General features: G+C 37.9%; 1 protein-coding gene across 2 annotated transcripts in view; it reads left to right on the top strand.

Moving 5' to 3' along the window:
* LOC144632497 (josephin-1-like) overlaps nt 1–11,499 on the top strand; it is a 149,335-nt gene extending 137,836 nt beyond the window's left edge. Inside the window, exon 2 of one of the 2 annotated variants that reach the window (XM_078491167.1) lies at nt 10,058–11,499. In XM_078491167.1, the coding sequence (XP_078347293.1) occupies nt 10,058–10,349 (292 nt within the window). In that variant the 3' untranslated portion in view covers nt 10,350–11,499. The remainder of the gene's footprint in view (nt 1–10,057) is intronic. The other variant, XM_078491166.1, reaches the window with a different exon arrangement.
* The last annotated feature ends 1,216 nt before the right edge of the window (nt 11,500–12,715 follow it).

Below are 12,715 nucleotides of genomic sequence, written 5' to 3'. Positions count from 1 at the left end.
CTATTATTTTAAGTTTATTTCGATTCAAAGCATTGAAAATTGCTCTTATAGGAATATCGAGAACTTTGCCTTTTTTACTCATATTTTTTGCATATTTAATGAGCTAAAACCGTTATTTTCGTTTTTTCTTAATTTCTCGAAAACCATAAATTCCTAGAAGATGAGAATAATATTTTCGAACATAGTTCCCCAAAGGTGTTATTCAGGCAAAGTTTCAAGATTTTCGATTTCCCCAGCCTGTCCAACGATTCTTCATATTCTCAGTCGGAGCCTCTTAAATTCATCGATCGAATATGCTGACAAAGCGTTACTATTGTGGCACAGGTAGCATCTGTTGAAAGTTGTAGCTGCTGCAAGGATACTAATTTCCCCCATCATCTTTTGAATTTATCAGACTTTCCTCGTAACTAAGAACTTTATGATTTCATGCATCATCACTTGAGTGTAAACATCTTTCACAGACGATTCCAAAGCGAGCAACAGAAACCGAACAGAGAGGAGCCTGTTAACGAATGAGACCCGTCTAAATGGAACGCACTCTTCCCAACGGAAATTTTCCAAAATTTCTTGTAAATGGTAAACACGTCATTTATCTTTATATTTCACCCTTTATTCAGCCTAAAGTTTCTGTAAGCAATAGTTAATGAATGGCAAGCTGAGTTGAGTATATATCTCTTATATAAAACATAGGCACGCTAAGCGTGCAGGAGTTATTTTTTCAATTTATGGGGTGGCTTGGGGTGAAACTGGGTGATTGTCCTGTTGGGATGGTTTATGCCATGGGTTGAGCTATTTGTGTATGGCGGCCCACGGAGTCACTTTTTTGCACAAAATTTGCTTGCAAACAAAATAACTTTTACGTGCATTTTGATACATCAGAACTGTTTTATTCAATACGTAAATTTTCGTCATTTAATTGAAAAACAAAAACTAATTCAATTATCAAAATGTCACAAAATGGCACGTTCTTATTCTGTTTAAGCGGTTATTTTGTTGCTAGCTTTGTAGCAACCGTAACGTGTTACTTTTGTTTGTTACGGAATACTTTTGGATTTTTGCCAAACACTGAAACATGATATCTTACAAAGCTCACTGACTACAGCGATTTCTGAAGTCGACCAGTGGGCAACAGCAAATAAACTTCCTCTTAATGAGAGCAAGACAAAAGTGCTTACCGTCACTGGTAAGCGACTTTCAACCAGAATTAGCCAGGACCTTGCTATTGCTGTTAATGGAAAGCAACTTGAAAATGTCCGATGTGCAAAGCTTTTGGGTCTAGAGATCGACCATGAACTAACATTTATCCCTCATGTGGACAAAATATGTATAAAACTGTCGCAGCGGATTGGAATTTTAAAGAGGATCAAATGCTGCTTACCTTTAAAACATAGACTACTTTACTATAACACCATGATTAGACCGATTATAGATTACGTGAGTGTGGTTTGGACCAGCTGTGACAAACATACCCTCACACGTGTTCTAAAACTGCAGAAGAGGGCTGCAAGAGTAATTCTAGATGCCGATCGCCAAGCGAACTCTGTCAAACTGTTCAATAAACTTAACCAGGCCCGTAGGCTGGGGGGGTTCGGGGGGTTCGGACGAACCCCCCCACCGCCTGAAAAGGTCCGGTCTGAATGGTGTAGCATTAATGTACCGGTCTGAATGGTAGAGCATTAAAGGTCCGGTCTGAATGGTACAGCATACATATGGCCTACGCGCATAATAAAATAAAAATAAAAACATACTGACGTTATTTGTATTGATTTTCAACAATATCGACTAATTTTCAAACGTTTCTCGTGTATTCCCCTCTTTTTCGGTTTTCAGACTGGAACCATTAGCAAAGTGTGACTCAAGTTATAACTGATGTTGATTTCACCGATTTGAATATGTCGCGGTCGTATAAATAAATTAAATATATCTGAAGCTAAGCTCTGAAGCCTAACGCAAACAATATAATTGACATCCAATTCCCCTGGACAGCGTGACATTGTGGAAAGTAGAGCAAAGAAGGAAATTAAAAGAAATGACTTTGAATCACGTCATGACGGTAGCGGGGTAAACAAAATTCTTATTTAAAAGCCATCAGGATAAGGCCAGCTGGCAAACGAATAAGTACATGAGATAGTGCGCTCTGAGTCCTTAAATTCTCGTTCTCACTGATTTTGGAGAGTTGTGGCTTCCTATCTTTAATTTCTTGCTGTTGCTTAAAATTTCTTTCTCTCTTTGTCTTAATATTTTTAAGTGAAAAATTTATTTAGGATGCCGAAGGGTTTTCTCGGTCTAGGGCCCAACGTCTATCTTTGAACGGTCGTGGCCTGAAGCAAGTGGTCGCCATTTTGTGCTTACAGAACATCGAGTGCATCAAGAACATCGGCAATTCCTCTCCTTGATCACATCATCATGTGCATCAATGAGCAGTTTTCACCTTCGGCGACCGTTGCCGCGTCACTGCTTGGTCTCGTACCAAGTGTTCTCTGTTCAAAGAATGTTAATCTTGAAGCAGCTGTTAACAAGTACAATGATGATCTCCCCTCCCCTGAAATGTTTGAAATGGAGCTTATGCGATGGAGAGGTCGATACCTGGCGATGGAACCGGAATTAAGGCCAGCTTCACCTGCAGTGGCAATCAAAGATTGTGATGATGACCTCTTTCCAAACATCAGCATTCTTCTAAAAATTGCCTGCACCATACCAGTAACATCATGCGAATGTGAACGAAGTGCAAGCACGTTGCGACGACTGAATAACTACATGCGAGCGTCAATGGGAAAAGAAAGGTTGTCCAACCTTGCGCTTCTGCACATTCACTACGATACCCCCGTGGAGCTAGACACGGTAGTCAACTGTTACGCCCACCTTCACCCCCGTCGACTACAACTGGAAAATCTTCTTCAGTAACGGTATTTTTTTTTAAATTAGTGGGACACTGGTAACTAATGGTCCGTTCTAAAAGAAAACGAACCTACCCGGGCAAAAACCAGCCTACGGGCCTGTTAACTGGATACCATTTACTGAACAGGCTAAACTAACTAAGTGCTGTATTATATACAAGCGTTTACAGGGGCATGTACCCACCTATCTGAAAAGCTTACTTAAGCTTACTAGCGAGACTCATTCACGAAATACAAGATATGCCAACTTTAATATTGTTCATCCAGTTATAAAACGATTAACTGAAGGTGGCAGAACTTTTACCGTGACTGCTTGTAAAGAATGGAACAGCCTACCCCTATTTATGCGAAAATTATCAACGATTAAAGCTTTTAGGAACTCTCTTTGGAAGAGAATTTTTAAAGAACAGCAGCTTTTAAATCATTTTATTCTGTAATTTAGTTACACTTTTACTCTTTTTACCTTTTTTAACTGCGCTGCGCAGTTCTTGCTCTGCACGGGGTTTATTATTATTTTTCGTTATGTCGGTGACCTGTCCCAAACCTCCACTCGGTCAAGCTTCATTTCACGCGATGATTAGAAGCTACAAATCAGTAACAAATGGAAAAATTTTCTTATTTTTGTCTTTACAAAGAATGTTTTGTGTGAGATATTCGACTTTAAAGCATTTGACTCATGGAAAATACTAAATTTCCACGCTTTCAAAGAGAAATATAATTCAGTGGGCCAGAATCTGTAACTAAATGCCATTACGTTGATGTCAAAGAATGTGCCGACATGACAAGTTTCACTTTCGATCGACTAGACCTCGAGTCACGTAATGTTTTAAAGCCATTATAAGCTACCTTTCAAATCTTTGCGAATCCTTTGGTCTTTACTAAACAAATTTATGGCGTAATCTATTTTTTGGCTGTGTCATTGAAAGGTTAGAGATATGAAGAAAAATTCCCTTCACAAACATGCCCTGTACCGCTTACGTCATTCAGTATGCTAGGAAAATTCCCTCTGTGCTTAATTCAGCGTCCGCGCGTGAGAATTCGGCCAGAATTTGCATATAGGAAAAATTATTAATCGCGGCTGGAACAAGTCAACCATGAAATGTCACACAAATTTTGTCAGTCGCTGCATTTTTACAACCGTCTATTGTAATACGAAAACCAAAATAGGGGCAAAAATAATACTAACAGTATAGAAACTACAAAACATTGTCACTGGGCCAGTTTTCAAAGAGAAATATAATTCAGCGGGCCAGAATCTGTAAATAAATGCCATTACGTTGGTGTCAAAGAATGTGCTGACATGACAAGTTTCACTTTCGACACGTAATTTTTCAAAGCTATCCAGCCTCCTTTGAAATCTTTGCGAATCCTTTGGTCTTTACTTAAAAAAATCAGTGTGGAGTATTTTGAAGCGTTTGAGTCAGAAAATACTAAAATTTGATGCTTTAAAAGAAAAATTCGCTTTAGCGGGCAAGAATTTACACTTATTTTTCATTACGTCTGTGTCCTGGAATGTGCTGGCGTTAGCAAATTTCTACTTTCACAAGGCACTGATCGGCAAGAATCACGCAATGCTCTGAAAGGTTTAAATCTGCTACAAACGGAAACTAAACAAATCCTCTGGTCTAAACTTAGCATGTTAAGTGTGAAATGTTCGACTTTTTAGCATTATTTATTTTTGGAGCTGTGTCATCTATAGGATTTCTAAAATCTGATGGAAAACCACTGAGACAAACATGCCCTGACTTGCAAGGGTTACCTCATTGGTAAATTAATTCCCCGGGGAATTCCCATTCAGCAAAACGCAGGTCTAGTGTTCTTCTCAAATTTGATTTAATTATTTGCTCCAATATTCCATTTTCGGAGCTGGTTATTCAATCTTTAAACGGTAATTCAAGACAACACTGGATGCTGATTTAAAAGATTTTTTTGTTTCACGAATCAGGATCGTGGGAATTAAATTTGGCCACCATTAGCATATAAGAAAAATATTTAATTTCGGATGGAACTAGTCAACCATGAAATGTCACGCAAGGTGTTTTCTTACCATCTTGTTTGTCAGTCGCAACATTGTTCGACGCAGGTAAAGGGGATAAGGGGGGAGGGATGCATTTTTTGTTCCCCCCACATGGCTCCCGTAAAGTGCTCACGAGACCAGCGCAGTTGTAAGCTCTAAGAGCTCTTGTTTTTTTTCGTTTTGTCGGTGACCTGTCCCAGACCTCCACTCGGTCGAGCTTGAAGTCACGATATGTTTAGAAGCTACAAATCAGTAACAAATGGAAAAAGTTTCTCTTTTTTTGTCTTTATAAAGTATGTTTATTGTGAACTATTCCATTTTGAAGCGTTTAGTCCATGGAAAATACTAAATTTCCACGCTTTCAAAGAGAAATATAATTTAGCGGGCCAGCCGGAATCTGTGAATAAATACCATTACGTTGGTGTAAAAGAATGTGCTGACATGACAAGTTTCACTTTCGATCGGCTAGAGCTCAAGTCACGTAATGTTTTAAAGCTATTATAAGCTACCTATCAAATCTTTGCGAATCCTTTGGTCTTTACTAAACAAATTTATTGCATGTATTTCTCTTTGAAGGGTAATCTATTATTTTTGGGCCTGTGTCATTGAAAGGATTTTAGAGATAAAAAACAATTCCCTTCACAAACATGCCCTGACTTGTACCGCTTACGTCATTCGGTATGCTAGGGAAATACCCTCTGTTCTAAAAACAGCTTCAGCGTCCGCGCGTGGGAATTCGGCCAAAATTTGCATATAAGAAAAATTATTAATCGCGGCTAGAACAAGTCAACCATGAAATGTCACACAAAGTTTGTCAGACGCTGCATTTTTACAACCGCCTATTGTAATACGAAAACCGAAACAGGGTCAAATAAATTTTGAACTGTTGAAGAGGTTCAAAAATAGTACTTACTTTATAGAAACTGCGAAACATTGTCATTGGGCCAGTTTTCAGTTTTATGCAAATAGGGAATACTGTCGAAATTCTCACGGATACTTACGTTTCTGGCGTGAAGCAAGACTTATGAATTGATCTTGCAGACCCAGGGGCAACTTTCGCCTGAAAAATCCCGTTGTTCCGATAAGCGATTTTTTTGGTTTCACGGATCAGGATCGTGGGAATTAAATTTGGCCAGCATTAGCGTATATTAAAAAAAAATATTTAATTGCAGATGAAACTAGCCAACCATGAAATGTCACACAAGGTGTTTTCTTACCATTTTGTTTGTCAGTCGCAACATTTTTTGACACAGGTAAAGGGGATAAGGGGTGTGTGCATTTTTTGTTCCCCCACATTTTGCTTGTCAGTCGCAACATTGTTTGACGCAAATAAAGGGAATATAAGGGGGTGGGGGTGCATTTTTTATTCTCCCCGCAAGACTACCCCTAGGTTGGTCACGTGACCAGCGCAGTTTTAAGCTCTAAGAGCTTCTTGTTATTATTATTTTTTTTCGTTTTGTCGGTGACCTGTCCCAGACCTCCACTCGGTCGAGCTTGAAGTCACGTAATGTTTAGAAGCTACAAATCAGTAACAAATGGAAAAAGTTTCTCTATTTTTGTCTTTATAAAGTATGTTTATTGTGAACTATTCCATTTTGAAGCGTTAAGTCCATGGAAAATACTAAATTTCCACGCTTTCAAAGAGAAATATAATTAAGCGGGCCAGAATCTGTGAATAAATACCATTACGTTGGTGTAAAAGAATGTGCTGACATGACAAGTTTCACTTTCGATCGGCTAGAGCTCAAGTCACGTAATGTTTTAAAGCTATGTAAGCTACCTATCAAATCTTTGCGAATCCTTTGGTCTTTACTAAACAAATTTATTGCAAAGTATTTCTCTTAAGGGTAATCTATTTTTTGTTGGGCCTGTGTCATTGAAAGGATTTTAGAGAAAAAGAAAAATTCCCTTCACAAACATGCCCTGACTTGTACCGCTTACGTCATTCGGTATGCTAGGGAAATACCCTCTGTTCTAAAAACAGCTTCAGCGTCCGCACGTGGGAATTCGGCCAGAATTTGCATATAAGAAAAATTATTAATCGCGGCTAGAACAAGTCAACCATGAAATGTACACAAAGTTTGTCAGACGCTGCATTTTTACAACCGCCTATTGTAATACGAAAACCGAAACAGGGTCAAATAAATTTTGAACTGTTGAAGAGGTTCAAAAATAGTAGTAACTTTATAGAAACTGCGAAACATTGTCATTGGGCCATTTTCAGTTTTATGCAAATAGGAATACTGTCAAAATTCTCACGGATATTTACGTTCCTTGCGTGAAGCCAGACGTACTTATCAATTGTAAAGTTTATCCTCGGAGACCCAGGGGCAGTTGTTGTAAACCTTCGCCCAAAAAATCCCGTCGTCCGGATAAGCGTTTTTTTGGTTTACGGATCAGGATCGTGGGAATTAAATTTGGCCAGCATTAGCATATAGGAAAAATATTTAATTGCGGATGGAACTAGTCAACCATGAAATGTCACACAAGGTGTTTTCTTACCATTTTGCTTGTCAGTCGCAACATTGTTTGACGCAGATAAAGGGGATATAAGGGGGTGGGGTGCATTTTTATTCTCCCCCCATGGCTACCCTTAGGGTGGTCACGTGACCAGCGCAGTTTAAAGCTCTAAGAGCTTCTTGTAATATTTTATCTCGTATTTCTTGTATTTTTATTCGTAATATTTCATAGTTTATCCATAGTTTTAATATTCGTATTGTTCTGTGTATTTTTATATTTTATTGTAAATAATTATTGAGGGCCACTGGTTTGTTAGTGTTTTTATGCTATTTTAGTGCTACCCTCGTTAAATAAAGACTTTACTTACTTACTTACTTACTATATTGTTGTTTTTCTCACTTTTGTAACATGAGACCTTTGTTTTTTAAAAACGAACGTAACACGATACCCTTGTTTTTCTCGAAAAAGCCACGTTTTCATACAGACATTGAACGAAAAGTACTATAATAAACGAAGTAATAAACGCATCAAATCAAAAACCACGTTCTTCGGGAAAGTTCTTTAAAGCGCAGTATACCTGGAGTCTTTGTTTCCTGTCAGAACTGTTCAACAAAGATTTTCTTTCATTTACAACCTAAATTCTATTCAACAAACAAGAACTAATTGAGATATCAAACTGTCACGGAATGGCACGCTCTTATTCTGTTTTTGCTATCCATTGTAGTTGCTTTTAACAGCAAAGTTAATACTAGTACTTGTACTGGTTCATTAAATATTTGAACGAGATGTTTTACAGTTGATTTCAGTTTACTTTGGCCGCCCGCTTTGCGAAGTTTGTTGGGAAATTGGAAACTTTGTTATGAAGTTGCCAATTACGTTGCGAGTTTGCGAATCAAATTGCGAACTTCGATAAGTTCCCAACTTCGGCCCGACTGAACTTTCGAAGTTTTGGTAGTTGAGGAGAAACAAGACATGTTGCTCGAAAGTCATGGCGATTTCTGAACTCGAAGATTTTAGAGCTTGTCAAGGAAAGTTGAAGTAGCTTGAAGTGCAAGACAACGTTTCGCAGCAGCGATCACGCAAGTGATTTGGCGATAAATAAATTTCATGCAGGTAGAAATTTGGTCAAATTTTAACTTTTTTGTATGAAAACACATATTTAACGATTTCTGTGAGGCATAATCTTCACTGTCTTCAATTTCAAGTCTTTTGCGTTTGTAAACCGGATGAAACTGGATGGTTTATTGATTTTGATCGAAGCTGACGCGACGCGACAGACTAATTTGTTCGAGACAACATGTTTACGGCTCGCTGAACATAAAAGTTTTTTATTTTTATGACATTTGTTTCCAATAGTTTAGCGTAGCAAAGCCCTTTTTGATAACATAATTATAGAAGGTTTTATTAATTTCGGGCCGAAGTTGGGAACTTTGTATCGAAGCTCACAATTTGATTCACAAACTCGCAACCTATTTGGCAACTTCATAACAAACTTTCCAATTTCCCAACGAACTTCGCAAAGCGGGCGGCAAAAGTAATGACAACATTATTCTTCAAATCTGCTTTGTGCAAATGTTATATGTTATTTTTACTACGGTCAGGAAAGCTAGCCTCTCCAAACGTACGCTCGAATAAGACGAATAACAAGTTATTGTTGGGCCTTTTGCTCACGGCGTGTGCGTTGTAAGCAGGCGGGCGTTACGAAAAACGTTTTTAATCCAGGGTTAAATCACAACTCACCGATTCCGCCTCCTTCTAATCTAAAAACTTCGAACGAAATTGCTGACTACGTCAGTTTGCTTCCCCTTTATAAGCTACAATTTGATTGGTTCCGATAGTACCTGAAATCTGATTGGTGTGACAAACCCACATACTTCACTGATTACAGGTCCATCGCGCCGACTAAAGAGCTATTTTGAAAAAATAACTCAAAAATGAGGGTGCAAAGTCTGAGTGATTTAGTACTCCCAACAACAACAACAACAGCAACAACCTTTAATGTACTCTTACACTTACACAAAAAAGTAAGAGTACTGGCTGCCTGGAATAACCATAAGGGCTAGTGGAGCCAGGCAGCCAGTTGACATTAGCATTAAATGGTTGGCAAGAGAACAGATTCACACAGAAAAGTCGAGAACAAATGTAATTGTATTCTATCAGCGAATAGATAACAATGGGAGAACCAATCAGATTTGTGGATTTCAAACAGAACGATTATCAGTTGAGTTTGGTTTTGCATTACTATGTTTAGTAATAACTAATTGGTTTAAAACAACTTGCACCATTTTGAATTTCTTAACCAATAAAAAGTAAAACCAAAACCAATATAAATTGTGATTCGCTCACACCCGTTTTCCTACATTTCATACTGGCTTTTTGTATTTGCTTAGTGTTTTGACTGGTCCAATGGATTGTCTGTGTCTTTTGATTGGCCAAATGATTGCTTTGGTTTTGGATTTACAACACTCAATCAAAAATTGCACTAGAAGCTGAGAGTCTGCTAATTCATGAGAGGTAAAAGTGCAGTTACTGAACTCTGTCCCAATCCTATTAGGATTGAAGGAGCCAGGGTTCTCTCATCAGTGTTGGCGCTTGACTCCTGTTTGTACAGCAGTGATGAAGCAATCCATTGATTTGTTTCTGTTTAATTAAATTTATACATGTTGATTTTCCTTTATTGCAGGGGCCTAGAAACACTTGAACTTCAGCAGATCTTTGGATTTGTAGTGAACAAACCATCAAATGTTAATCTTATTTGGCTAGAAGTACCCATCAAGAGACCTCACTGGTTTGCAGTTCGGAAAATAAATGACAATTACTACAATTTAGACTCCAAACTTTCGTCTCCTCAGTGTATTGGCAATGAAGAGAAAGTTGTCAAGTTTCTAACAGATATGTTGTCCTTACCAGCAGTACAACTTTTTATCATTGTTGAAAAAAGTGTAGCAGAGAACAGTCTTTGGAAAAGACTATAATGTAATGTAAAATTATTAAATGCACAACACCTGGCCACTTAATTGCATACTACTGCATAAAGCTCTATAAAACATGTATTAAGTGAAGTGGCCATTTGTTAAGTGGCCAAGTATTTCACACACAAAAAATTATAATAAAACAAAATTTGACTATATTTTAATAGCTACGAGTGTATAATTTTAAATCAGATAGTATATGATCACTAAGTAATAATTCAGGGCTCGAAAAAAGGTCCTGTCTTTTCCTCCAGGACAAGTAGATTTTTTCTGTTGGGCAAGTAAGTTTTAATTTTCACTTGCCTAAGAAATAAGGGTGCATGCAAGCCATCTGCTGACCTGAGTGTTGATTTTTAGACCCAAAAAATAAACTTAGACAAGCAAATAACTACCCTGGACAAGTAAACATTTTTGAGAGTTGCCTGTCTAAAGGCAAGCTGTAATTCAAGTTTGTTTCATGTGTATCTCGGAATTTACTTTTGTTGATGCAAACTGACAAGTAAGGTTTGATGACTTATAATGTAGTAGCACACCATACAGGGAGAATAAGAACACTTAAAGTTACTTCATTCTAAAACAGACTTTGCATTTTTTTTTCCTAGCTACCGGTATATCATGTTTTAGTTGTGTGAGGGGGATGATGATTTGGAGAATTTTCTGTAAAAGTACTCTAAAGGCCAACTAATTAAATTATGTCTAAATTTGACCTGGTATGCAGTTAACTCTCGCCTTGCGGACATCCCGCTATTGCGAACACTCGCTATTACGGACAAAAACCAGATCCCCGGCGAAAGAGGTTTGACTGGAAATGACTCCCGCTATTATGGGCTCTCACTATAACGGACACCAAACGACGCCCCGAGCGTGTCCGCTTTAACGAGAGTTGACTGTATTACTGAACTAATGTTTGCAAGGACTTTGTAAAGGGTTTGTAATAAACCAAGGAAAGGCAAAAGCTTAATTGTTTTTATTACAATGAGGGTAATGCGGGGGTTCATAGTCATCTAGTCTCCTTGTCTTGTATGGCTCTTCAGTTTTGTGAACAACCTTAAAGTTAACAGGTTAATAATTTTAAAATACTAAGGAAAAGGAAAAAAATCATTTGAAAATTTTAAAATGTATACTAAAAGTAAGATACTTCAGTGATTAAGATAAAGCTGAAATACAAAGTACATTGACAAATTTGATAGGGGTGACTATCAATCGTATGCGTGCAGTTTTTAAATTTGTAACAAATATCTTTTTTTGCAAACCAACAGATAAATTTCACGATTAAAATAGACAGCTCTATCGCAAAATTAATAAGAACATGATTCTGCTAAGTAGATAACCTGCGATGATTAAAAAAAAAGCCTGATCGCAGGTTACTAAGTGGACGTGAGTTCAACTTTAATTAATTTTATAACGCTCGCCCGCGGCTCGTCAGTGTTTCACCCGTCACTCCCTTGCGTAATTTATACCAGAAGAAACCACGGTTAAGATCTTTTTATTTGTTAATTGACTGAAAGTTATGCGGTATTCATCTATAGACCAAACATATTTCAGACGAATTCCTTTCCAACCCTTTTTCAAATGCGAAATTCCCTCTACTCATAGTAGAGGGACTGTACTAACTATGCCTCCACTTATCAAATTCAACCACGCGACTGGCTAACCCAGGAACTATTTCTCTAAGCAATAGAGTATTTTTTTCATTATGACTGTATTATGGGGTTTCTGGCAAGTATATTGACACACCGTCTATTCTGGAGGGCGGGTTTCCAAAAAAATAACCTTTATAAGTTTGGTTTTGCATTTTCGTGGTTGTTCTGTACAAAGTGCTTTAACTTGCAGTAGCTTCATCTCTGAATCATTAATGCAGTGGTTTCATCATGAATGAGGAGCAAAACCAAACCAATCGTGTTTCCGCGCTTTTGTTATTTGCGTTTTTGCAGCAAGCTCGTCATTGCTGATTCCTGATTGGCCAGACTGCATGTCCTGGACCTTGGTCTGAATTCCGACAGTCAAAAGAAAACCGCACTAATTCTTCTTGGTTAAACGGAACACAAGTATTAAGAACGTCGCAGGACCATAAAGCATTATTTTGTCAGTCCACCTTAGGGGACCTTAGGGGGATTATAGCTTAATTTCATTTGAAGCATACGATAAGACAAAAGTTAAGCAATAAGGTATAATAATGGAACGTTCCGATATAGGAATGAAACGGAAAAAAAAACACAGTGAAACAACCCTCCACGCCCCTTACCGTGAGCGCCCATCCGGTTGAGGATAGTGCTCATCTATTTTTTCTTTAGTTTTAAGACCTAAATCTATATTTATTTACTTCAAGTCCACTAATCGTCATCACTTCGAATTCATCTCACCCATTG

The sequence above is a fragment of the Oculina patagonica genome, chromosome 12 (genome assembly GCF_052425735.1).
Source record: "Oculina patagonica isolate OP01 chromosome 12, crgOcupat, whole genome shotgun sequence".
In the NCBI taxonomy this organism is placed as follows: domain Eukaryota; kingdom Metazoa; phylum Cnidaria; class Anthozoa; order Scleractinia; family Oculinidae; genus Oculina; species Oculina patagonica.
Note: the sequence above shows the minus strand (reverse complement) of the source record. Positions and strands in the feature narration are given on the sequence as shown.